Source organism: Oreochromis niloticus, linkage group LG8 (assembly GCF_001858045.2).
Source record: "Oreochromis niloticus isolate F11D_XX linkage group LG8, O_niloticus_UMD_NMBU, whole genome shotgun sequence".
In the NCBI taxonomy this organism is placed as follows: domain Eukaryota; kingdom Metazoa; phylum Chordata; class Actinopteri; order Cichliformes; family Cichlidae; genus Oreochromis; species Oreochromis niloticus.
The window spans coordinates 9,910,463-9,938,155 of NC_031973.2; the positions used below are offsets into that span (position 1 = coordinate 9,910,463).

At 41.3% G+C, this 27,693-nt stretch overlaps 2 protein-coding genes, 1 long non-coding RNA gene and 1 other non-coding gene across 4 annotated transcripts; 2 read left to right on the forward strand and 2 right to left on the reverse strand.

Moving 5' to 3' along the window:
- The first annotated feature begins 623 nt into the window (after positions 1-623).
- trnal-aag (transfer RNA leucine (anticodon AAG)) lies at positions 624-705 on the forward strand. Its single transcript has one exon. It is a non-coding gene; the product is annotated as a tRNA-Leu (tRNA).
- Positions 706-799: 94 nt separating this feature from the next.
- Positions 800-11,574, forward strand: polr3e (polymerase (RNA) III (DNA directed) polypeptide E). The gene is made up of 21 exons (XM_003441741.5): positions 800-1,028; positions 1,757-1,861; positions 3,185-3,235; positions 3,394-3,471; positions 3,716-3,831; positions 3,915-3,997; positions 4,141-4,248; positions 4,817-4,866; positions 4,951-5,070; positions 5,370-5,455; positions 5,621-5,665; positions 5,764-5,855; positions 6,062-6,182; positions 6,312-6,393; positions 6,481-6,540; positions 6,836-6,993; positions 7,090-7,151; positions 7,245-7,705; positions 9,193-9,270; positions 10,372-10,494; positions 10,574-11,574. The coding sequence occupies exons 2-21, from the start codon at positions 1,823-1,825 to the stop codon at positions 10,628-10,630; spliced, it is 2,070 nt and encodes a 689-aa protein (XP_003441789.1). The 5' UTR covers positions 800-1,028; positions 1,757-1,822; the 3' UTR covers positions 10,631-11,574.
- An 18-nt stretch (positions 11,575-11,592) lies between these two features.
- Positions 11,593-16,784, reverse strand: LOC112847625 (uncharacterized). Its single transcript, XR_003221261.1, has 2 exons — positions 16,355-16,784; positions 11,593-12,359 (listed from the first exon to the last, which is right to left on the reverse strand). It is a non-coding gene; the product is annotated as an uncharacterized LOC112847625 (long non-coding RNA).
- Positions 16,785-17,789: 1,005 nt separating this feature from the next.
- Positions 17,790-23,604, reverse strand: LOC100704770 (cerebellar degeneration-related protein 2). Its single transcript, XM_003441742.4, has 6 exons — positions 23,314-23,604; positions 22,531-22,643; positions 21,063-21,211; positions 20,801-20,968; positions 19,232-19,451; positions 17,790-19,058 (listed from the first exon to the last, which is right to left on the reverse strand). The coding sequence occupies exons 1-6, from the start codon at positions 23,393-23,395 to the stop codon at positions 18,456-18,458; spliced, it is 1,335 nt and encodes a 444-aa protein (XP_003441790.1). The 5' UTR covers positions 23,396-23,604; the 3' UTR covers positions 17,790-18,455.
- Between the last annotated feature and the right edge of the window lie 4,089 nt (positions 23,605-27,693).

The window sequence follows — 27,693 nt, forward strand, 5'->3', positions numbered from 1 at the left end:
TCAAACAGATGACGTACAAACTGTCAAGCATGTTTGAGGTAGCATCATGCTCTGGGGTATACTGCACAAAGTGGATGAAATAATGAATAATTACTTTAGATTCAGTTCAAATTAACAACTAAACTCGGACACAACTGGATGTTCCAGCAGAAAAATGATCCAAAACACACATTAAAACTGACTTTACGCTTTTGGAAAAGCCTTCCCAAAAGCCCCAACCTCAACCCCGATGAAAATTTCTACGTTTTTACACTATTTTTGTTGTATTAACAGCAGATCCACTCACACTAGGAAGCTGAAGAAGCTGATTAGGAAGGCTGACTCTGTGCTGCAGACGTGATTTGAAGTTAAAGTCTGTAACGACTCCTCTCTGTCTATTGAGGACACGTTTATCCTCTTATTTGCTGCTGCAGTCTCAAAAAAAGAACTCAATAGAAGTGCAATAATTGAAACTTTCTATTTTTAATTGCCCAGGAGACTTCAGGGTATATTTTGCATGTCCTTGGATTTTATATTACATTATTTTTGTCTCAACTCCATTTAAAACGGGTACAACCCAAACTTTATAGTCAGGGGGCTTCATATTCGCTATTAGCCTCTGTTTCGATACGTCGTATCACAACGGTAGCGTGGCCGAGCGGTCTAAGGCGCTGGATTAAGGCTCCAGTCTCTTCGGGGGCGTGGGTTCGAATCCCACCGCTGCCAGGATACATTTTTTTCCCGTTCTATTCACGAAACAATCTCATCTGAAAACTTAAATTGTCCACAAATAATACCTAGGGGTAGTTGGTAATGAATAAAAAAGCGTACAAAAATAATGACACAAGCGCATAGCGGACTCGCTGTGCATTATGGGCGCGGGCTCCTCCCCACGTGTCTGTGTGGAGCAGAGTCAACATGGTATCACATCGGCAGTAGACTACAGCTGTCTTGAGTTAAACTCCACTTCAGCAGCAGCTCTCTGCACCACGTTCCTGGGCTAGCTACACCCGGATGAGATAGCTAAAGCTGAACGGTGAAGTGTGCAGGTGAGGGAGGAATCTGCTATTCTTACATAAAGAACATTTAAAATCAGGCCCGCTGATTGAATCTGTGTTATTTTAACTAAGCACGCCATGCTAAGCTAGCTCACGCTAGGCTACATTTGCTAGCTACCGCCTTGGTAGCTAATGTCGTTGCTTGTACTTTTGTTTACAGGAAACAGATCTTCAACTTAGTGCTGTGTATCCTATCTTCTTTATATTGGTGTTGGTTTTTACATAGGAATAAAAAAATCACCCGCTGTGTTGTGTAGGCCTGTGATAAATGCTCACAGGGTTTGCTGCTAATGGAGCTAACTTAACCATAAACACTCTATATAGTCAGCCAGTAAATTGGCGTCATACGGTTTTTTTATTAGCTTGACACAGTGTTTGATAGGGTTATGTTTCTACGAGGAGGAGTCTTTTACTGCTGTGTTGCATCATGTGGATTTTACCTGTGTGTCCGTGAAAGCATCACATGACAGGTTACCATAGGAAGTTGACTACTTTAGCGTCTTATGGTTTACTTGTTGGGTTAATTGAATAGTATCGGCTATTACCAATACTGACACCTCCTGACTGAACTGTGATGTAACTGTAATGTGCCGGATCACTAAGTTCCTGTCATCTAGTGCCTCTGTTGCCAGTCTGGGTGTAGCCACTCCATAACAGTAACAGGAATGTGCAGCCGGACGTTTAGCTCCTGTAACCCAGTTTGTCTTTTATTTTTCCAGGTTCCACCCCCTTCCCCTCTCCCCCAAGATTTGCCCCTCTCACCTTCTTGCTCTGATCACATCAACATGGCCAGCGGTGATGATGATGACCCCATTATAGAGGAGGTATGTTTACAGGCTTAAGTGAAAGGATATTATACGTCTCACTGACCTAATCAAGTATGATACAGCATTTTCTCTGCCCTGTGCACCTTTTATTGCTGTTCTGTGTTTATCAGTGTGAACACAGCCTCACGGGCAGTAAACAATTCCCAGGTGTTTCCCATGCATAGTCTCTGTTAGGTGTATTAACAGGTAATAAAATCACCTGGCAGCAAATATCAGCATTTATACTCATGGTTGTAGTGAGAAGTTTACATACAGTCGTCATCGGCATGACTGTCGTGGCAATTTTTGGCTTTTAATTATTTCTTTGAAGTGATCATTTTCCAGGGTGGAATGATTGTACAGCATACATATTTAATTACTTTAAATATGTACTTTAGTAATTGGTGCTGAAGGTTCTGCAGTGCCTTTTCACTTGACAGGGACAAGGTTCATTAACTTCTCATTAGTGATCATGGCTTGACTACTTCTGGCAGCTGATTTGTCAGCACAAAAAGGATTTGTTTGAGCTAAGTGGAGACAGCTGATTTTAATAATCTATTATTTACTTGGTGGCACGGTGGTTAGCTATGAGGCACTCCTGCCTCTCAGCAACAAGGTCATGGGTTCGAATTTAGTATCTTACTGTGGTTTTTGCATGTTCTCTTAGAGTACTCGACCCTCAGCCCAAAGACATGCCCGGACTCTGTCTACATAAACACACCACAAAGAGATTACAGGCGTTACATTAAATTATGCAGATTAACTGCTAACTAAGTCTGATACGATGTTTAAATCAGGCAACTTGCTAAAGACAACTTTCATACTTTGTCTTGCAGTGATACCTGCAGCATGCAGAGGGGAATCTAAAGAGGGCATGGGGTGTACTGAGCCATATTTATTTAAGGGCTCTCCTAACAAAAATTTTTAGAATCAAGGAAAAAAGATTGCATTAATTAAATTTTATGAATATTTAAAATATAAAAATAAAAGCTTTTTTATAACATACAATGGCCAGGAAAACTCTGAGCCAATGACCTGTGGCTGTTTGGTTGGACACTGAATTATAATTAACACAAATTATTAACATCTACATCACCATAAAGTCAGCACAAACACTTTGGATCAATGCAAACTGAATTACTTAAATATTCAAATGCTGCAGCCCTACTTGTCTGTCTCTCTGTGTTAGCCCTGCGACAGACTGGCGACCTGTCCAGGGTGTACCCAACCTCTCACCCTGCTATGACCCTGAGTTGGGGAACTTTGGAGGAAAGTCTGGTTTGGCTGTTGGCTCCTTACGTCAGCCTGTTTGACTTTGATCTACGTTTGTGTTTTTTCTAGATCGACGTGTACCTCGCCAAAAGCCTTGCAGATAAGCTGTATCTTTTCCAGGTGAGCTTGTCCCTTTGTAGTACCCGTGCGCTGATGAGCACGACCTCACGAGCCCACGTGTGAGCAGTTTCTCTAACTTATCTGCACCGTCTGGGGTGGGATTGATGTGTAATGTTCAAAGAGTCACTAATTGAGTTCACCGCTTTCCCTTGATGCAGTACCCTGTGCGACCAGCCACCATGACCTATGATGATGTCACCCACTTGGCGGCTAAGATCAAACCCAAGCAGCAAAGGGTAACCAAAAACCTGATGTTGATGTATTTTGTGTTTTGTTGAAAATATGTTTCCGTTTCAGGGGAGATGTGTGAATAGGATAAATTTTTAAAGTATTGAATATCACCAATTTCTCAAGTTAATTGGTTACATCAGGTTAAATTATAAGATAAGATTTTTTGTATTGGAAGTTTTCAGAAATGTTGAAAGTCATTAAATCGGGTGTTTGTAGTTGTTGATCATTTATGTACGGCTCCTTATACAGGTGGAGCTGGAAATATCCATGGACACAGTGAGTCCAAACTACTGTCGCAGTAAAGGAGAGCAAATCGCCCTAAATGTGGACGGCACGGGTTATGACGAAACCAACACCTACTCTGCGTATGTCCGTTTATTTATAGACTCTTCTTTGATTCAGGTCCTGTTTCTGGTCTGACTGTTCATCCCCCCCCCCCCATTTCTAGTAAAATTATGGACAAGCAGACCTTCTCCTCCATCCAGGCCACCACCAACACCTCCAGATACGCAGCTGCTGTGTTTCGCAAAGGTCTGACCTGATTAACGTGTTCAGCAGCCTGTGCAGTTCATTGTGGCACCATGTTTGTGTTTTGGCTTTGTTTTTATCTGTTTAATCCTACTCCAATCAGAGTAGGATTTATGATCTGGTTGTTTTATTGATGGCGTTAACAGGTGAGCTTCACGTCACACCTCTGACTGGAATTCTTCAGATGAGGCCCAGCTTCTCTTACCTGGACAAGGCTGACAACAAAACCAGAGAGAGGGAGGCGGCCAATGAAGGTGTGCCTGCTTTTCCTGTTTTCCAGATTAAATTCTGAGATGGATTATTTAGTATACACAGTTTATCTTTTGTTTGAAAACTTTAATTGTTTACTCCTAGAAAACCTTGATCTTTCCTGAACTGAGTGATTTTTGTCATATTCCACACCTGCTTACAGAACAGACTGACTGTGAGTGAATCAGAAGTTAGTAAGGATAGTTTCTGCCTATGCAGCTAGCCTTGGGGAAAACCCCAGAAACTCTTCACTGAGGTTTTAAACTTTTCTATTAGGGTACAAGGGAGGTTGCCAAATGTCATCCTTACTGGAGTTAAGATTGTTTTAAAATCAGATTTTAGCTGTTCTTTACATTTTTCCGAGGGGCAGTTATATGAAACTGCGACTGTTGTGGAGGTCGACACCAATAAGCCCTCCACAACAGTCCCAGTTTTTTAATATTTGCCCTTTGGAGAAATTAATTGCCCATCCCCGCTTTAAAGTATTTTACGTTTATTTTTAGATGTTTCTTCAAACATCATGGTAGGAGCAGGTATGATTACAGTTATTTGACCAGAGTCTTGTGTGTACAGGTGGAGACTCCTCCCAGGATGAAGCTGAGGAGGAAGCCAAGGCTATTACGGTAAATGCTTAGACACACGCGCTTACATACAAGCTCATAATTACACTGATTTAAGTCTTAAAGTTTGTCCTGCTCGTGCTCCAGGTGAGGTTTGCTCGTCCCGAGTCGGAACAGGCCCGACAGAGGAGGATCCAGTCATACGAGTTCCTTCAGAAGAAGCAGGCGGAGGAGCCCTGGGTTCACCTGACCTATCACGGAGTCAAGGTAGAGGGAGTATTCATCATTAAGGATGAATTTTTCTCCTTTCTTGAGCGCTAACGTTATGAGATGTTTTGTATTGTGCTGGTTATGCATCATCATGAAGCGCTTTGTGTTTGCAACATCTGTAATATACTTACACATCTCTATTATTGCTAATTTATATTGTAATATATCTATATCACGACTAAAGCACTTTCTGGATGGATGCAAACTGCATTTCGTTGCCCTGTACCTGTGCATGTGCAATGACAATAAAGTTGAATTCTATTCTATTCTATTCTATTCTATTCTATCGAATTCAGGACGGGCGCTCGGATCATGAAAGGCAGTACCTGTTCTGTCAGTCAGTGGACGCCTCGGAGAACTCTGAACTGGTCAAAACTCCAAAGTGAGTACAAATAAATAGCTTCTTGATACTTATGCTTTTTTATTATCTGAATTAAATGGGATGTGTAGTTTATTTCTTAGGCACTGATGAGCTGTATATTGATGCAGTTTTAGTTCTGCTGCTGTTCTGTTGTTCTCCTCTCTCACTCCTCTCTCATTTTCTCAGGGAGTATCTGGCGATGCTGATGCCGCCTCTTGCAGAGGAGAAAGTGTAAGTGTGCCCCTCTCTTCTGGCACATACATCTGCATGTAAACTCAGTGACTGTCCGGGAATTGTGTCATTAACTCGCTTTCCTCTCTGTGTGTCAGGGTGAAGCCTGTGGGTCCCAGTAATGTGCTCTCTATGGCCCAGCTCCGCACTCTGCCACTCGGAGAGCAAGTCAAGACTCTGATGAAGAATGGTAGGATAACATGATTAAGAAGAGCTTTTGATTATTTATTTTTTTTACAATGTATTATTATTATTTTTAACACACATGCAAACATCCATGGTAGTCAACATTTCCCATGCAGTTTTTCTTTGTGCCACGTGGGGGCACTAAAGCATAAACAGCAACATCATCATCATACCATTCATTTCACTCACTTCACTGTCTCTCCTCTCCAGTGAAGGTAATGCCATTTGCTAATTTGATGGGCCTGCTCGCCTCTGGCACAGACTCGACCTCAGTGCTGCGCTGCATCCAACAGGTGGCGCTGCTGGTTCAGGGGAACTGGGTTGTCAAGAGGTAGGACCAGGGATCTTTGATCTAACTGAAACGTTAAAATGAACCACAGGTCAAGTAGGTCTTGTCTAATTCCATGTTTTTATATTGAGTGAGAAATGACTGATGTGGGTTTTAATTTTTCCTCCACAGTGACGTTCTGTATCCCAAAAACACCTTCAGTGCTCACAGCGGTGTTCCTGCTGAGGTGCTCTGTCGTGGCAGAGACTTTGTGGTGAGCTTCTCTCTGTTGTTTCTCCTTTGACGAAGCTGCAGCATAATACTTGACAGGCACAGTTTAAGTCGTCTTTTCATTTTGTAGATGTGGAGGTTCACTCTGGAGCGCTCTGTGATGAGAAAGGAGATTGCATCCATCATCAAAGTAAGGATGAGACCAAAATTAGATGCTTGATTGAATGTTTCTGTTTGTTAGTAACTGAAATGGCTCAGGAGAAGTAGCTGAGTTAATTACTGAGGGTGCATGTTTTTATTTATTTTTTATTAGAGGTTCATTGCACTTTGAATTAGTCCTTTTAAGTTGTTTTGCATCCTCGACAATCAGGATCTTGTTGGATCTTTAATGTCCCTCAGTGTATTGCTCTCGTTTGCATTTGTGACCTGGAGGCTGCAGTTTCAGGTAAAGAGAACTAACACCTCCTTCCTTCTGCTTCCTTCAGCTTCCCCCAGAAGACGTGAAAGAGTTCCTGGAACACGTGGCGGCTCCTCGGGCCAACCGGGGCTGGGAGTTCCTGTTGCCTACTGATGTAGACTTTATTAAGAAACACTCAGATGTTGCCCACAGGCAGAACATGCTGTGGCTTGGCATCCAGAGCAAGTAAGCGACACGTTGAAAGGGCAGCACATCAGCAGTTTCGCGCTATTAAATGTTTTTGCTGCAGTGGAATAATCTGGCTTGTTTATTTTCTTGAAGGCTGGAAAAGGTGTTTAATTTTTCTAAAGAAGATTTTGTGCCAAAGAAGTCCGCTCAGCCTGGTTTGTACTGAGTTACAGTTTGTCAAATACCCCTCAAATGATATCGGTATACTCTGCTGAGCTTATTCAAGAGATCTGTGCGGTGTTTTCTAGATCCTGTCCACATCAGCGGGGAACAGCGTCTGAAGATGGCTCAGGAGCGAGCGCAAGAAAACCAGTCGACCCTGCAGAAGGACCTGGAGGCCAGACGCGCAGGAAGCAGCATCCACATCAAACAGGAGCCCGTCAGCGACAGGGAAGACGAGCCAATGGACACATCCTGTTCCTCCTCAATCCCCAATGGTTCTCTCAATGGTTACCCCAGTGCCACCTCCCCCGACTTTGATCACACCAACGGAGGGAGTCCTGCCAACACGGCGTCCCTGGAGCTGCAGGACTTTGTGATAAAGACTTTCCGGAAGCATTTTGTGATTACGTTGAATGAGCTGAAGAGGCTGTTTAACCTCCACGTGGCGTCCATGCCGGTCGGCCAGAGCGTCTTCCACTCCATCTCGGATCACATGCTACAGGACGCCATACTGCTCAGCCAACAGTGCAAACAGATAATGGTGCCTGTGAGTCTTTTTTGTATGTCATATATTGGAATAAAATGCACAGAAATGTTTTTAGACCACAAGCAGTTGGCTGTGGCTGTTGCTGTGCCAGAGTAGAAATGGCTAATCCTAACATCTGGAGTCTGGTTTAGTGGACATCTTATCTAAACATCTACATAATAACTTCTAACCATCCATCATCTTCCTCTTAACTACAGTTTGGTTGTGCTGGGGCAGACTAAGCAGGATATCCCACACATCCTTCTCCCCATCAGTGCTTCTCAGCTCCTCCTAGACGATCCCGAGGCATTCTCAGGCCACGTGATATATAAGAGAGGCCGTTATCTTGCAAAGTGCAATTGCAGAATAGTGCCACTAGATGGCGCCTCCCTCTTTTTTTTTGTTTTTGAGCAACTATGAAGAGGTTTTTTCTTTATGATTATTTTTGGATGTTTGGGTCTTTAGTAGTTAGTGCAGTGAAGAGGAGACAGGACAGCGGAGCAAGCCGGTAGGAGAACATGCTGCAAAGGGCCTTGGGCCTGAGTTGAGCCCGGACCACTGGATTTAGTCTTTCAGCATATGATCAATCTGTGAGGCACATCAGCACCGCAGAGAGAAGAGTTTATATAAACTCAGCAAACAACATGTCACTGACCCATGCTGCTAAAATGGCTTTTAATAGGACATTTGGCTATTAACTAGAGACTTTGTTTAAAGCTGCAACAATCTGTAAACCAGTGTCTAGCTACAGTTGAACTGATCAGCTCGTCTCACCTATTATTGACCCACAGAGAATCTAGACTTGACCTCTGAGGGTGATGACAACATTTTCAGGGGTTTATGAGCAGCAAGAGTAGTTTGAGTAATCTGGGCCAAGACTTTGTTTGTTTAAAAATGCAGTTAAGAATAAGAAAAAAAGAGGAGTAAGTAGCAGATGGTTTTGTGATGCTATTTGGCAATTGCAGCTCTTCCTTTGCCCTCCACACAAAGTGTTCACTTGCATACAACCTGATCAAACATGATTCGTCAGTACTCTGCAAAGAAACCAGGAAACTTCTGATAACAGAAGTGTCGTCCCTTTGGCTACAAATTCAACATATTCAAATTAGTTTGTTTAAATATGTCAAAGAGTGATGTGAGAATTTACAAAGTTCAAACTTGGTGCTGCAGGATTTCAAAATGATGAGAAAAACAACACAGTTTCATAACATGATACTCAGATCTAGATGCATGGCTAAAACATAGACTGTACACAAAGATGGGCACAGCCACCCGCTGGTCTCTGCAGTTTGTACTTTGAAGCTTCAGTATTTGTGTTTTGCTAGTTTGTGAAGCCAGACTCAGATAATCATTAGAGGAACTGTTGTTTCATTTTTCAGCTACAGAGTGTAGCACTCCAAACAGTCCAGACAATCTCAGAAGACTCAGGCTGAGCAGACAGTTGAGCTAGGAGCAGGTTTAAGGATCAAATCCTCCTGCCTAACATTTCTGTTTCCCTCTAACTTCAGTTTCCTGCTCAGACCAAAGCAGCCCCAGATGAACAAAAGGTGTTTGGCTTGTGGGAGACCGGAGAGGACTTTGATAAGGTAAACACTCACAGCAATCCCTGAATTTTACAAGAATTTGAAAAATAATTTATTATTATTATTATTATTTTTTTTTTTTTATACGAATCAGTGATGTTTCAGTGTGGGTCACGATTGGTTTGTTGCTATCGTTTCACTGCAACACTAAAGTAAGATGCAGTTCTGTGAACTGTTTTCTTCGATTTCTGACATAGACTTCCTTTGGTCAAATGACTTTACAATCAGTGTGTGGCATTGCTAATTTATTTAAAGGGCTAGTGCAGAATTAAAAAGGGACCAATAAATATAATACAGCCACAACTTAGTTGGCTCAGCTCAGCATTTGGAAACAAGGAGAAATAAAACAACCCACCCATCAAATTTAGCCGATTACATCAAACAAGTTATGCTTTTATGTGTTGTTACATGTGAAAGAATTTCTTTTGCCAGGAGTTACAAAAACACTAATTATACTTGAAAAACAAGCTGCTACTGACCCAGTCTTGCAATTTATCCATATTTCCTAATGTGCTGATTTAGTGATATTACGATTTAACTACAAACTGTATATAAAAGATGGGTGAAGCCACTGTGCCACCCATTGGTTTGTAAAATCCTGTTTGGGGGATCAGTTTTAGCATTTTGGCCACTTGTTTGTTTTCTGCCATCCCCATCTTGGCTCACGGTCTCATTGGCTCACGTCTTGTCAGCCACAAGTGATTAGCTAATCCCACGGATAAGCCTCCTGTCTGAGACATAGTATGACCAGAATTTCCCAAAGTGAACCATATTTTTCTTTTATGCAAGATGACCTCAGATGAGTGACTGAGCCCATTAAACTAAAAACATGATTACATGGGGCAGAGTGGCATTTTCCTTGAAACTTGTATAGGACTGGAAGTCAGTGTCCATTAGAAGGAATGCAGGTTTAAGGCACTTGTGTGCGGCTTCACACTTCAGACCCAGGAGCTCTGTACGTCTTTTATACCACCAGTGTGCCCAAGCAACCCTCTGATGTATTTACCACCTTGTTATATGCTGGTAGTCTGCTCACTTCACGTGTTTCAGCTGCAGTCTGCAGAGTTGAATTCATACTTCTGTGTGGTTTTGTTCTCCCTGCAGCACCGCCGGCTGCTCTATGATGTGTTCACGAAGAACTACCGGGTCAGGAGGAACATAATCCAGGCCAGACTGGCTCAGGAGCTTGGAGACGTGTCTAAAGCCGACATCGACCGGCTGCTTAATGTGAGCCCAGTTCTGAGTCTCAACGTCTGCCTTTCAACCAGATGTTGTCCACTGATCTAACCTGTTGTCTTTTTTTCAGGAGTGCTGCAGCAGCCACGCAGGGATGTGGTACCTAAAGGGAACAATACAGTCCTGACCCCGGGAGCCTCCCCCCATGCAGTCACCCCCAGCCAATCATATCCACTCTCAGGTGTCCCACGGGAGGGCAGTGGAGAGATGAGAGCCAATCACAGCAGCTTGCCCCGCTCTGAGAGTGGGCGACTAGAGGACAAAGATGGTCAGCTGTGCTCAGAACAAGAAGCTTTTCTCATTTCAGCTGAAGCATTTCTGATCTTCGTGTGAGCGCCCCGACTCAGTGGGAGGACTGAAGCTCCCCACGTACTCTGACAGCTCAAAAGCCTGAGAGGGAGGAAAAAAATGAAGAACTCGAAAGATGAATATTTGCGGTTTATTGGTAGTTTTTTGTTTGTTTTATTGCATTTATGACCTGAAATTTGATTATTCTTTAGTTAAACCTTTTAAACATCAGTTTGCTGTTTACAATTGAAAGCAGCTGTGGCTCAGAGTGCTTTCACTTCACCCCTGGTTGTAAATTCCCTCGGAGAAAAAACACGTTTTACTTTATTGCTTCACCAACAAGGCAAATGTTGTTTAAGGCCTTTTAGGCACCAAAATTCTCCGTTAGTTTTTACACTTTCACCAATCTGACTTTAAGGTGTATCAGCCAAGTATGATATTTTTATTTATTGCATAAAAGAGGAAGGCTGGGTTTAATGGCTTCAATGCTTAGATAAAATATGGCTGAATACTGTAAGAAAAAAAAGGGAAAACAAACCAAGCTAAAGTATTAATGAACTGAAATCTCTGATATCTTTGGCAATCGTGGACCTGAAAGCTGCTTCATCAAATATGGTTTCCTACATTTCTGTTATTCAGTCACACGTACTGATTTCTAAACTTTTTAATGAATGTCAAGGTTTTTGTTGGCTAAATGTAGAGTTTCAGATTTTCCTTTCTTTGAGAGGAACTTTGAGTGACTGATTTCTTGATGAGAACCAATAAAGATGTGATTTGGAATAAGATGTAGATCTGTCTCTGTGCAAACACCAGTCCAGCACGCAAACACTGGACCTTCCTAAGTGGCGATGCAGCTGATACGCCCATGTTATCGCCACGTGCTGCTATCTTGAGCCTCCGTCTAAAGTGCCTCTGCCTCACAAGGCATTCAGGACAAACTCCAACCCTTCATATGAGGTAACGCTTTGATTTCCAACACATTGTATTTGTGGACACATGAGCTGAAATTCAGGCCAAATCTGATTTCCTCCATCATCAAATATTCCAAGTAATATTATTTTTTATTGGTTTGTTATTTTGCTCAATAAACACTTTAAATGTTTGATGCCTTTTGTCATTATTGCTGTAGTTTTTTGTGAAATGTGGAACAGGCATTGCTGTATATGGATTTCTTCCAGGTACCAAATCCAAATCTTTAATATGTTTGGTTCATTTATTTGAAAATACAGAAAATTTACATTTGTTGCAGAAGGTGCTCTTTTAACACAAGTTACAGAGCTGGTGGGAACACTTTAATGCAGTTGATGGCTTTGCATTTGATTTTTCACTTTTTTTTTTTGTGTGTGAGTGAGTGAGTCTGTTCCTTTAACTTATTTTTCATAATTAATATTGCACTTTTATCAGGTGTAAACAGTTTTTAGTGCAGGCATGTGGCTCTGTGTTACCGGGGATTTGGTGCAACTGGATTAGATTTGATGCAGAACATGCTTTTTTCCCTCAGGAGGAACCAGAGGAGCTTTCTGATGGTGACTTTGAAAGTCCAGTCTGCCAGAGAAGATCAGGTACGTCTGAAAAATGAAAATGGAGAGTACGCTGAATGAAAACTTATTGAGGTTTTAAACTCAATGACCAGTTAGACTTTGTGACTGCTGAGTATGAACATAATTCCTGGGGGGTTTGTTTGACGAGGGCATCGTTAATATGTCTGATTTTAATGTTTACAGATAATCACAGGTGATTACAGCCAAGCAGGAATATGTGTCCAACTTTCACTAGAATTAATATAAGGAGATATTAAGGCTCTGTTAAGATTATGAAACAAGCATAATTTTCTCTTGTAACTCTGAGAGTCTGTATGGTATCATTGCCTGTCTGTTCACTGGATTGCTGAAATGAAAAGTCAGTTTGATCTGTTCTAGATCTAAATGATCCAAACTTGAGCTATAATGTTTCATAGCTGTCATATTTTTCACCTGTGTGTGTGTGATATGTGATTTTCTACATGCTGGCAGAGCAGCAGTTTGTATTCATGGATGGTGACGGTGTGGAGAGACGGTGGTGTTTCCTCAGAAGAACTACCAGAGTCACAAACGGCACAAGTTCATCTCACCACCCTGACCTGCTGACTGATGCTTTTTTGCACTGCACAGAGGAAATCAACTGAGCCAAGGTTTGTCCAGTGCCGTGTTATGAAGTGTATATCTTACATCTTCTATCAGTGCGCCCCAGGGTGGCTGTGGCTACAATGTAGCTTGCCATCACCAGTGTGTGAATGTGTGTGTGAATGGGTGAATGACTGGATATGTAAAGCGCTTTGGGGTCCTTAGGGACTAGAAAGCGCTATATAAATACAGGCCATTTACCATTCTATGCTTAGATATGTTTTTCTTGACAGAGGCTCTGCAGAGGTTAGACAAAGCAGAGAAAATGAGTTGGATAAGTGGAAGAGGATGGATGGAATATTATTTGTTTGGTGCAAAGTCATTGATTGCACAAAACAGTTTATCCGAAACTGTGGAAAGACTGAATCTTGATATTTTACTTCAATTCAGGTTCATTTATATAGTATATAGCACCAAACCCCAACAACAGTTGGCTCTAAGCACTTTATAATGTAAAATAAGGACTCCACAAAAATGTAATGACGTACTGCAGCAGTATTGAATAGTGCACTGAGGTCTGACAGGACAAACACAGAGATGAGCCTGTTGTCAGAGGACATTTGTAACGCGTAAGGTTATTTGTAGTAAAAGTTAGTAAATATGAGATCAGATCGACAGAATGCCGACAGATGCTTGGTCAAAAATATTATCTGGAAAACACTCAGTATGTACAGTACTTTACAAAACTCCTTCTTACAGTTTGTCTCCAAGGAGTCCCAGTTTGTTGGATTGTTTTTCAAGTCGTCTTGAGCAACAGCTCTCCTGGCTCTCTGAAGCTCTTTCAGAGTTTTTCTTTGGACACTGGCTACCTTTCCACTCATTTCAGAGTCCAGTCCTTCTACCTGACCATGTTGAGAAATTTTTTTTTCTTTTTTGACCACTTAACATTCACCTAGGAATCATTCAAGCATAAAAATGTGTCAAACTCGAGGAAAGAACCTCTTCTAAATTATATCTTTGATTTAACATATTTATTTGTTCTCATTTCTTTCGTTGAATCTGTGAAAAATGCCAAACATAACACAGTTTGACAGTCATAAAATTGTCACACACTTGGCGGCTAAGATCAAACCCAAGCAGCAAAGTGTAACCAGAAACCTGATGTTGATGTATTTTGTGTTTTGTTGAAATTGTGTTTCAGTTTCAGGGGAGATGTGTGAACAGGATAAAATATTAAAGTATTGGATATCACCAAATTCTCAAGTTAATTGATATATTTTTTGTATTATAAGTTTTAAGAAATGTTGAAATGTGCAGCTGAAAGTTTGGACAAAGCCAGAGTCTGGTCTTTGTATTTGTTTATCATTTATGTACGGCTCCTTATACAGGTGGAGCTGGAAATATCCATGGACACAGTGAGTCCAAACTACTGTCGTAGTAAAGGAGAGCAAATCGCCCTAAATGTGGACGGCACGGGTTATGACGAAACCAACACCTACTCTGCGTATGTCCGTTTAATTATAGACTCTTCTTTGATTCAGGTCCTGTTCCTGGTCTGACTGGTCTGACAAAATTATCACAGAAATGTTTTGGCTGTTGCTGTGCCAGAGTAGAAATGGCTAAGCCGAACATCTGGAGTCTGGTTTAGTGGACATCTTATCTGAACATCTACATAATTTCTAAACATCCATCATCTCCCTCTTACACACAGATTGGTTGTGCTGGAGGCAGACTTTCCATCAGTGCTTCTCAGCTCCTCCTAGATGATCCCGAGGCATTCTCAGGCCACATGATACATAAGAGAGGCAGTTATCTTACAAAGTGCAATTGCAGAATAGTGCCAGTAGATGGCGCCTCCCTCTTTTTTGTTTTTGAGCTACTATGAAAAGGTTTTTTCTTTATTATTATTTTTGGGTCTTTAGTAGTTAGTGCAGTGAAGAGGAGACAGGACAGCGGAGCGAGCGAGTAGGAGAACATGCTGCAAAGGGCCTCGGGCCTGACTTGAGCCCGACCACTGAATTTAGTTTTTCAGCACATGATCAATACTCTATCAATACTCTGCAAAGAAACCAGGAAACGTCTGATAACAGAAGTGTCGTCCCTTTGGCTACAAATTCAAAATTTTCAAATTAGTTTGTTTAAATATGTCAAAGAATGATGTGAGAATTTACAAAGTTCAAACCTGGTGCTGTAGGATGTCAAGATGATGAGAAAAACAACACAACTGCCATGTAACAGGAAGAAGAAACCACATAGATTCTAGAGTATAGATTCTATACTCTTGTTTTGTGTGTCCGTGTCACATAAAAAGACAAATTAAGTTTTACTTCAATGTCCTGGATTATCTCATGGACATACTACATATGTGAATTTCTGCTGGAGACACACTGGAGAAATTCCCCAAATTTGACGCCATCAGCTCCTCCCTAACTCTTCTGTTGCTCCCAATAGAACAGCTTGGCCTGAGAACACCAGCAAAGAAACTGGCTGTCAGATCTTTGCCCTCCCCCGATTGGTCAAACAGAACAAGCAAACTGGGATTCTCTCTCAGGAGTGATAAAGAAGACTTGTCAATGCATTATATTAAACAGTCAAATATTCTTGTTATAATATTGTAAATCACATTTTTCAGATTCTCTGTTTACTCAGAGTCACTTATATCACCCGGTGTTAGGTGTACTTGAAGAATGTCTCCTGACACAATGGACTCTACTACATGTGGAGAGAGAAGTGCAGGTGCTTCTCCACCTTGCACAATTATTGTAGACAACATCCTGCCAATGGTTCGACATACTCCATTTTGCAAGTGTAGCATGTTAAATCTCAGTGTGCATCCATTTGGTGTAGCTGTAGATAACACACATAAAATGTATATTCTGTACAGACCACAACTGATATCTTCAGATCGTCAAAATTGTAATTTTTTAAAAACTGTTTCAGACACACAGAACATAACAGATTTTTCTCACATTTGAACACACAAACTGAGCTCCAACCTGCTGCTGACCTTCTACCATTCATCCATTGAGAGCCTGCTGACATACTGCATGGCAGCTGCACTAAGGCTGCCCTCTCCCCTCCCTGATGGACATTTATTCCTCCCGCTGCCTCAACAGAACAACAAACATCATCAAAGACAGTTCCCACCCTGGTTTTAACTTATCCAACCCGCTTCCCTCAGGAAAGCGCTACAGGTGCATCAGCACAAAGACCGACAGACGAAAGAACAGTTTCTTCCCAAAAGCCATAACCACCCTTAACTCACACATGCACTGATCAGCACAGCCCCCCCCCTGCACTACATCTGACCCAAGTGCACAGAGTTACAAGAGAAAATTATGCTGTGATTGTGCATTTTAACTTAGTCAAAAATACCTTTGTAATTGTTTAACTTAAAGAAATGATGCAAGTTAAGACGCAAATAAGATATTTAATAATCAAAGGTTATTTTCAAATCTTACCTTGAATCATGAACTGCACTCGGTCTATCAGACTCTTCTAGGAGGCTACGCTGAATTGAATATATTATATTCTCCTTATATCTAATTCTACTCAAATCCAATCCAACTTTATTTATAAAGCACTTTAAAACATCCCTGCCTGATGGCAGAGACTCGAAATCAGCTCGTCTCACCGCTGCTATCCAAGCCTGACGTCTTCGTTTGGTAATATCAGATACACGAGATCCCTCACGTTGCTTCCAGGAGGGGAAACGATAAAAAGAGAGCCCATTTTCCAGCTTATTCCCTTCCCGATCGTGCGATCTAACATTGCAACCGACAAAAGCTGATGTTTCCGTGTGCTTTCGCTCCTGTAGCCCTTTGTTTGGCCTACTAAGATGGCGGCTCGACCCAAAATCGTGGCCACGCCCCCTAACGTGGCATCACGCCCCAAAGCCTTGAATGTGGAGAATGTGGTTTTTTAAAATTTAAATAGCTACATTTGATAAGGTTTTTTCGGCCCACCACGTAGCATGGCGGTAAGTGGTGGTGGGCTCGAAATACAGAGATCGCAGGTTCGAGTCCCATGCTGCTCACCTGCTCGGAGTTGCAGTGGAAATTGAGAATTTCATGTCTCTCTTCACTTTCTCTTCACTTTCTCTTCACAGGCCAAAACACCCGCTACGGAGGGGAACAGTGCTCCGGACCAGGGAGGTAGGAAAGCCCGTAGAAGCGGAATTTGCCGCTACGGAGTGGGGAGCGAGTCCGTTGTAGCGAAAAAAGCCAGGGGTCGCTCCGGGCCCTTGCTCTCCTCACACCCGTTACGGAGGGCCTCCCTGGTCCGGACCATGCAGGGTGGGGGGGTTATTAGAAAAGTCACATGGGACGCAAAGGAACAAGGAGGGAGAGAAGCGTAGATGCTCCGAGGTAAGTAGGGAGGGAGGTAGCCCGTGGAAGCGAGCTGCCCTCCCTCTTTTGTTGGTTGTTTGTAATCTAGATAAACCTAATAAACATTTACGCAATTAATGCCAAAACGTTCAGACTGTTTGACCATAATAAAACTTCCATAGTTTCTCTTCTTATGCAAAGCAAACAAACACAAACACGGATCCTTTCTGATCCCGCCACTAATGCACACCTGCACCTTCAACCTAAGCACAGACTTCTTGGATGGTCTGTTATTAAAATTAAGCATTTAGAACAATCCCACTATGTCTCTGCCTACTGTTTTCATACCCTTGTGGGGACATCTAATTGACAATGCGTTGCCTAGCCGCTCAGTGAAGTAACATTAACCATGAAACAGGCAAAAAAGAGATACAGATACAGCAGTGCACAGTTATTAAGCTAAACAAGGACTCGTGAACATCGGGCAGCAGAAGCAACAGAACTGCTGCTAAGAAAAAGCTAATCATACTTCAAGACACTGTTACAGATTATATTATCAAGTACACAGTTAATATTTTGGTAAACTTTATTATAACATTCGCTTACAGCCATCTAAACTACCATAAGACAATCAAGTATAAATTCAGGAGGATAATGCATCAGTTACAAAAATCCTAATATATTAGAGCACCTAAAATCACCTCTGAACTCCATCACAAATACGTCATTCATTGTATACCTATAATTAGTCAATCTTGCAATGGTGACTCTAACAAGTGCAGGAAAACTACCATCGAGAAATTCACTTTTTTGCTACAGTGGTGAAGAAAACTATAAATTATAAAGTATTTCAGCTCACATGAGCTGAAATAAAACAAACAAACAAAAAAAATCCCAAAACAGAGATGGTCTTCTGTTTCACAGGTCCATAATTTCCTAATAATGATGTAGGAAATTTCCCAGAAACAGCAACGCCATTTGGAGTTAATATATAAAAGCGATTGTGATCATGTGATAATGACCCCACAGAGCTGAGACGAGATGCAGTCATTGTTTAGCTGCCTGGCCAACAACTTTTATTGCTTTTGTTCCCTTTCTGCTCAGCACCTCTGAGACGCACCGTTAACTAGAGGCTGGTGGAGCACCGATAGGCTGCTATGTTGAAGCTTTTCAAAAGCTTATCAGTCTTTCATTTTTGTTCTTGTTTTTTCCCCTTTTAACTTTTTACAAGTGTTTAATTAGGCAGAGCTTTCCCAGCTGAGTGTTTCCCCCGGTTTTCAATCAGGTCTTCTTTGGTTTTCTGGATGCGGGAGAAAATTTCCCTGAAGAGTTCCTTGTACTCCGGCTGGTGAAAGTCATCCTCAAAGTCCTCCCTGTCTGTCAGAGGAGGGAATGTGGTGGCGATGAGGGATGCAGTCTGCACTGACTTGTGGCTCAGTTTGTCCTGCTCGTCTTCCTCAGAGTGGCAGCGCCGAAGCAGCTCGTCGTACTTCACCTGCAAGGCGCTGTACTGGGCGTCAACCTCGTTGAGCAGCGAGATCCCGCGATATTTCACTACCTCGGCTCGGCGCACACAGGAGCACTCGTGGTCATAGACCCTGTCAGGAGAGTCTGGCATCTGCGTCGCCTTCATCAGCCGCTCACTTCTCCAGCGCTTTAGGACCGCGGGGCTTTTAGCCAAAGATGCCTCTCCGTCATTCTCCTCCTCTGGGTTGAGGAACACTGTGTGCGGCAGCAGGCCGTGGAGGACGTCCGGCCTGTTGCATCTTGTAGAGGATTCTGATTTCCAGAGCTGACGAAGCTCCTCCGCCTCGCGCTCCAGCTCAGACAGTCTGGCCTGATGAAGATAGACAGTTGGACAAACTGTTAGACTAGCGACCTGTCCAGGGTGCTACCCGCCACCCGTGACCTTAAATTGGATTAGTGATCAAGAAAGTGGATGGATGCAAGTCAGAAACAAATTTAAGGGCAGAAGTGATAAAGAGCGAGAGATACTGGTGTCACTCTTACCTGACATCCTGCCATCCCGGCCAGCTGCTGCTCCAGCTCTGCATTTTCTCTGGCGAGCAGCTCAGCCTCTCGCTCTGCTTCTTCCCTCTGAGCACGCTCAATGGCAAACTGTGTCTGAAGAGCATGGAGGGACTGTCGCAGCGAGTCCTGCTCCTCTTCCTGCCATGATGTGGTAGACGGCTCGATATCCTTTGAGGGTTTGTCGGGATCGTAGTCGTACCTGCACAAACAGGTGCATTTTAGACTGATTTCCATATACAGTATTTAAATAAAAGAACTGATGTGTGGATACTAAATATGAAGCTACAGCCAGCAGATGGTTGGCTACAGTCCTGACCAAAGCAGTGACTCCCAGGAGAACACCCTGTTGGCTGATAGAGACCATGTGATTTGGCTAAAAGCTCCACAGGAACCCGGTGAAAGAATCTCTAATGAGATTATTGCCTCAGCTAATCTCATCCATTATCACTTCTTTTTCATCTGTGATGCATTTACTGATAAATGTTGCTTAACAACTTAAAAGTTGGCAATAACTGCAATTGGGAGAAGGGTCAAAGGTCAGCAGCCAGGTTGTTCAATCTGGCATTTAAAGTGACCATTTAAGCGTTTTGACGATTTAAACCAAATCTGCAGCTTCATCCATTTGTCTTGATGTTTGGGTGAAAATTTACATATATCCAAGATAATAAAGAGCTGAAAACAACAAATAAATAAATAAATAACGACCGGTGAAAAGAAAGCACACTAAGCAAGGAATCAAGACCTTATCAGTAGCACCAGGCAACCTGTGTGAGAGTTCATCAACTTCAGACAGATATTGAGACAGATTTGTTCTCTCAGCTTGAGACTTTGACCTCCTTTCTTCCAACCTCAACCACAGCACTGCACTCTGACTTTTTCACTGAGACTTCCTGCATGTTGTGAAGAAGCCCTGCTAACAGGATTACACACCACAGAGACTAAACTGAGGCTGTGAATGAACGCGTCACACTACAGATCAAGAACAAGTGACGGGGGCATGAAGCACGCAGGCCTCTGCAAGATAGACACGACCCGCTGCCAGGAAGAGCAGGATCAGCACAGATAGATTAAAGCTAAAGCTGAGGGGATTGGCTTAGATCTCCTCCTGAAACCTACAAAGAGCAATTAAGGTGATTTTACCAGTGTAAAAATACAAAAACACAGCAACAAGCTGACAAATTACCGTCCACAGTCTCCAGAATATATAAAATTTCACCTGTTATAGAGTTTGAAACTACAGGTGTTGATCTGTTGATCATGGAGCATGTTGTGCCTGCAGCAGATGACCGTGTAATGAAATCAGTGCAGAGATATCGTTATATCAGTCGTCAATTTTGGGCAACAGTGTTTACTTTTACTTACATTTACCTCATAATTGGAGGTTTTGGCCCCTTTTACTGTGAGCGTGTAACATTAGGCGGGGAAGATGGAAAACGACATCAATGTAAACACATGTAAGCTTCAGATCTGCCTGTCTGAAGTCAGCTCTCTCGACTCCTCATTTAAGCGCCACTGATCTGTGATAATTTGTGTTTGTGCATTACCCACCTGAGTGTGTTTTGCAGCTCCTGCAGACAGGACACGCTGTAAGTGCTGCGAGGCCAGCTCTCTCTGTGCAAAGGTTTCTGAGGTGGAAAGGGACTCAGCTTCAGCTCCTCCACCTGATGCTGCAGCTCCTCCACCTGCATCTGCAGTAGCTCCACTGTTTCTGTAAGCCTGCACAGAAAAAAATAAAAATCAATGAAAACAAAGTTATTAAAAACTAGCTTTTTTAAATTTTCTACTAAGAAACTGGAGATAAATGTCTCACCCTTGGATCTTCTGCTGGGCTGCCCGGTTGTCCAGAACAAGTTTGTGGTTGCTCTGCTCCAGCTCTCGGGCCGACAGGTCAAGCTGCTCGTACACTTTTGCGTGCTGGTCGTTAACCTGTCTGAGGAGGTCCACCTGTTTTGTCAAGTACTGGAGGCGAGAGAACAAGGTGATAAGGGCTTAAAAGGAGGGACAAATCTATTATTGTTAACAGTTACACTATCAGTCATTAGCAGGTCAAATGAGCAGCTATTTTTAATGATTAAATCATTACAAAATCGCTGATAACTCATCTTTTTATGTTCGCCGTCTTCTACAGTAGCTTTGCATGATTCAGTGTTTAAAATAATTCATTATCCCGCTGACAGATATTTTAGCTCCTCTCCCTTTAAAGCCTAGCTTGAAGTTCTTTTCCAACCTCCCCTTATTGTAAGCCCACTTTCATCTGATTGGCTGCCCCTCACAAACAAAAGGTTTGAACAGCTTGTAGGTGAAACTTCTGCACCTTTAAGGAATCTTCTCTCACTGACTCAAACAGAGTCGAGAGTAGATTTAAAAAAAAAAAAAAAAAAAAAAAAAAATTCTTAACCAAGCATTTCGAGCAGATACTCAATATTTAAACTTTGGTCATGTTTGATGTGAGGACCAACAGTAAGTAAGACAGTGTAAACATAAACCTTTAACTACTATTATTATCCACATGCTGCCATTTGAGCATTTTTCTTGCAGGTTAACAGCCCGACAATTTTATTTCCCAGTAACACCTAAATGCCTCTCTTAAGTCCCGGATTAATTGAGGACGTATTATCTAACAGGGCGCCACAGCCAGGAAACTTTCGTCATGTAATCAGTTGGCGTAAAATCAAAAGACAGAAAAAAAGCCCCAGCTGATAAGTAACTTCACTCTGCCCGGACACGCTAACATAAACAGTCCAAAGTCAACAAGGCAAGCTGTACATTTAAAATGTGGTTTTCATGGTGCTTTATATTATTAGTCGCCTTTCAATCCAGCGAACAGCGAGCGTAAATCAGTGAATCGATCCTAGCACTGGTCAACATTGACGTGTCTGCTGCAGGTCTTAAGAGATTAATTGTGTATGTCAGCAGTTTAATGCAGGAATGGATTTAGAGGCAGACTCCCTCCAGACTAAGCCTGTTTAGTTATGTTTAGCAGGAAGTCAGAAGTCTCTTAGAAAAGGTTTTGACTCTGAGATCGTACAGTTTTGGACCAGAGTTCAGCGAGCCTTCAGGGAGTTTGAAGGTCAAAGGGCACATGTCTGTCCATCCCCAGAAGAATAAATGGCTGTGTACAGCAACATGTTTCGTTTTAAGTAACACCCTGAAAGCATTAAAGAGGAAATCAGTGCTGCGTGAGAGAAGCAGGTTCATCTCTTGATGTTTTCACCACAGCCTGGTCTAATGAGAGCTCTGTTTAGGAGTATACTTCGTGAGAGAAGGGAGGTATTTACCTCGATCTCCTGCAGTTGTTCCTGGTTGGTGGAGTACATCTGCTTGAGCCCCTGCTCCAGCTCCCTGTTCCTCTCCAGAAGGGTCTTCCCCAGCTCGGCTGCCAGCTGCAGGTCTGCAGGAGACACGAAGAGAGGTGAAACCACAAGTCCTTCAGCATTCATAGCTCAGCACTAATGGTGAAGGAGACCTGACAAGCAGCTTTCAGAGGTGCTGTTGGTGTTGGCAGCAATCCAGTAACACAAAGCGTCTCTCTAGAAACTCAATTAAGGGAACGATAAAGGCATGCACTTTTACATTAACACGCGAAGCTCTTTTTCACTCTACCTGGACAAAACCACGATAAAATGTGAAGGTAATTTTTGCACACACAGGCACACAAACCCACGGCCACTAGCGTAAAAGCAGCCCGTGCAGGCAGAAAGGATGAATAAAGTCAAAGGCACGTTCAGGCAGAGCGTTTCTGTTTTTTCCCCCACTTTGCCGCATATGTGAGTGTGCTGCTGACTCCTGGATTTTCTCGCACCCTTCCAGGACTCGCAAAATTTCCACTAAATCAGACTTCAGACTAAATAAACAACCCCGACTTAAAACCCACAGAAATTGATGCAAATATTGCCCGTGCATATTTTAAAAATTACTTATAATGCCATTCATATATTAAACACCGCGCATCATTATCAGCTGTAACAGCCCTGTAATTCTCTGCCTGCAGGGTAAATAAAGACTAAGTGCGAATCTTTATCTTTAAGCACTGAGACACAAAGACTGAAAGGAAACTGTACCATGTTCAAGGTCTTGCTTGTCGTACCACGGTTCCTCCTCCTTTATCTCAAATTCTTCCTCCACAATCATGTCTGTAAGCATCCTCGGGATTTTATTTTAATCTATTTAATCAGTCAAACTCTTTAAGGATTTATCTACATTAAAAACATGAAACACTATGAAAAAGGATTTTGATATACGAAGATAACCGGTTCAGTCAGCGTCCTCTCCCCCCTACAGCCGGCACCGGTGCGCGCTCATCATAGGACAGTCTTACTTCCAGCTCACCGCTCATGAAATCGTCTGCGCGCAGGACCGCTTTCCGGTTTGGCTTTTCAGAATAAGTGTTGCACCAAGACACCAGAAAAAGAAGACGGCAGCGTATAAAATGTAAAAATACAAACATGTTAAAGAAAGAAAGAAGAAACAGATAAACAGCAAGAGAACAAAAGATAAAAACCTAAAGTACAGTAATTAAAAAACTGGGCTCATGATCAGCAGGTATGACCTTTAGCAGAAACTCATTAATTTGGGTTGAAAAACTAAATCTTGTTATTGTGGAATCTGTCAATAACAGATGAAAAAGCAACAGGAACGTGTGCGGTCTGGATGTTAACTAATTTGAGAAAAAATGATTCCTCTATATTTAAACGTCAGTGGCGTAGTAATGTCTGGTTAACAAAGGTAAAACAAAATTGTGCTTTTATTATGAAGATTAGCACCCGTGATTTCCGGCATCAGGTCGCCACACCTGCTCCTCCGAGTTTGGTCCGCCAAAGATGAACAACAACCACACGGGGGCGCTGCAGAAACATGACAGCACGAAGGTAGAAGCGCAGAAATACCGTAGGCTAATGATCTGCGGTCATCATCGAACAGCAGATCTCATGGACTCTTATTTACAAGCATAACTTTAGTCCGATATAAAAGAAAATCTCTCTTCTTAGATAGTTGGTTTAGGAACAATATTATTTTAGTTAACCAGTTATTCGATTCAAATGGTATGTTTTTCTCAAATGAAGAATTTTGTTTACATTTCAATTTAGCTATCAGTCGTGATGATTATACTAACGTATTTGGCTCTATACCTTCAGGGGTTTGTATGCTTTTTAAGAATAAACCTAATATCCCATCAGACCACAGGCCATTGGCATATCCAATACAAATTGTTGGTAAGATATGCTTTTCTAAGCATTCAAAAAACAACAATAAATCTATCAGATCTTTATTTCAGAATAGTATAACCACGCTACCATATGTAATTTTTTTCTGGAACCGGTTGACTGATGATATTATGTGGAACGAATAAAAATAAAATAAATTAATACACAGAATTTACCCATCTAAAGATGATCTTCAAAGCAAATTCAAATTAGACATTGATGCAAACTGTAGCTTTTGTAAGACTTGCAAGGAATCCACTGTACATCTTTTTTGGTTTTGTCCTCTTGTACAAGACTTCTGGCAGAGATTATGTGTTTTTATCTCAGAAAATGTATTTAAAGGATTTGCTCTGTTTTGGAAATATGTATTATTTGGTCTCCACAAAAACCAAAGACAATTCAACAATGATAACAGGTATATGATTAACTTGTTAATCTTAATGGCTAAATTTCATATTCATAAATCCAGATGTTTAGGAAGACATCCCTCCTTTTATGTATACTCCTGTGAGCTTTTGCAATATCTAAATTCAATTAAGAATTCTTCTAACCCTAAAGCTATAAAAACTATGTATGTATGTAAAAACATGAAGATCCTTCAATCTCTTCGCTTTTTGGCTTAATCAGTTAAAACTTCTCCCCCTAGCGTATGTGTAATGTAGGTTCTGAATAATGTTTGTTTGTTTGTTTGCTTATGGTTTACAATTTCTGCAAGTACAACACCTTTTACGTAATACTGTTCAATTCTACTTTTTATTGTACTAATCTTTAAATAAAGGTTGGCAACCCCCCCCCAGGAGATCAGCTTCTGCGCCTGCGCTGTTTTGACCAGCAGCTACGCGTTTCCATAGCAACCAGAACCGACCGTACCATTGTGGTTTAACTGAAGTGGTTGAAAAACGGTTCTTAGAATTTTATTTTGTCTTTTCCTTTTAATTTTATTAATTTTATTTATTCATTTCTTTAGTTACTTATGTTTATATTAATTTCATTATCTGTCTTTTATATATTGAAATACAGCCTGTATTGGTATTTTCTCAAGTTGGAAAAAGTCTTTGAAAATGTTGCCATATTTGTTATACTTGTTACATTTGTTTAATTAATAAAAAAAAAGGTTCTTCTTGTAAGTCGAAGGTTATTATTATTTATTTATTTTAATGGATGATTAATGGATGATATCACATAAAACTAATCCATTACAACTGAAAGTGCTGCAATTAAAAATGCATTCTGTTAGTCAGTGATATTAAAAAAAAAATCTTGATAATGATGAAAAATATGCAGTATTTATCATTTAAGCTCCACCAAGTGTAGGAGTGTTTATCCTCACCATTTCTTTAATTCATCCTATTTAACAAGCTGATTGTGTGTGTTATAGAAAATCCCGATTTACAACTGTCAACAAACAAACAAAAACTTTTCTGTAAAACCGCAGAAAACTAAATAAATGAGCCTTAAGCCTAGCTATCATAAAACATAAGTCCACTGTGAGTAAATATGTTTTTAAACTGTTCATTTCAAATAGAAGCATCTGACTTTTTTACTCTACATCTCACTGAGTGTCCTGTTTCTTACCATCAGATGGTGGCAGTGTAGTTTCATAATTTAGTTTAAATCCCTTGCTTGACAAGCATGACATATACCAGACATGAAAGTCCTCATTTAAACCAGACAAAGACGATACATGCACGCTGATTTGTAATAAACTGTTTATTTGAAAACATCAAATGAACTAACCAAGCTCTAATAAATGAACACACCACAGAGAGCTGATCCACAGTGTACACAAAACAAGCATTTGATCAGCCCTGAAGTCAAAAATCAGTTTTGTTATTGGATGCAGAGGATGAAACATTCTTCATGATTTCTTTTGGGAACCATCCTGCCAGCTGGTTATAAATAATAGTTTGATGTGAGGTGATGATGACGAGTACAGCTTCAGCGCCTTCACCTTGTATATCCTCCTATCCAAACAGGTTTTCTCTTTATTTAGTAAAATAATGTGAATCTTTCATCTGTTTAATCACTGTTTCTACTATTGTGCATAAAACAGATGAAACAACAGTATATGCTGAATGACTTTGAGACCTCAGATGGATTCTTTTTTTATAGCTGTATAGCAATATTATGCACATTGCATATGTTGTAACAAGCCAATAACAGCAGACAGTTGCACAATATATTATAATGTAGTTAAAAAAAAAAATCAGAAGTACACCTTAAGCCCAAAAGTATAAGCACAGCCAAATAAAATATGTAGACACTTATTATGTAATCATGAAAATAGCTCCAAACCAAAGTACATAGACGAAGGAACAGACATGATAAACCTTTTATGTTTTTAGTGTCTAGTTTACATTAAATAAGATCCAATTTGCATGACAGAAACAGCTAACAGTAATCCAGAGATTTGCTCTGCAGCTTCCTCTATACAAAGCTCTTTGAACTTAGATAACCAAACAAACCTGGGTTCAGTATTTCTGTGTCGGTGAGGGGAACCTTGGTCACTGTACAAGGAACAATATATTGATTATATTGTATTATAGTATTATATCTATACATAAACCCACAGGTCACTTTGTCAGGAAATCTTTTTTTTGTTAACCTAAATATTTAATCAGCCAATCCCATGGATGCACTGAATACATTTAGACATATAGACATGGAGTATTCAGAAACTGCTTATCTGCTGGGATTTTTCCGACACTACCATCTCCAGGCTTTACAGAAAGCGATCTAAAAAAGACAAAAAATATCCAGTGAGCAGCAGTTCCCTGAGCAAAAATGCCTTGTTAATGTCAAAGGTCAGAGGAGAATGGCTAAGCTGCTAATTAGAGCTAATAGGAAAGCAAAAGTAAATCGTTACAACCCAGGTACAACAAGTCAAACCTTAAAGCAGATGGGCTACTACAGCAGCACTGCATGCCACTCAGCTAAGAAATGGAAACTGAGGCTACATTTTCCACAGGATCATCAAAATTAACAACAGAAGATTGGAAAAATGTTGGTCTGATGCGTCTCAGTTTCTCCTGCAACATTTGGAAGGTGGTGTCAGAAGAAGCACAAGGATCCACCATTGCTTGTATAAATTGTTCAGCCTTTTGCCGATTTATAATGGTGTGGGGGATATTTTCTTTGCACACTTTGGACCCCTTAATACCCTTTAAACGCCACAGGCAGTCTGAGTATTGTTGCTGCCCATGTCCATCCCTTTATGACCACAGTGTATCCATCTTC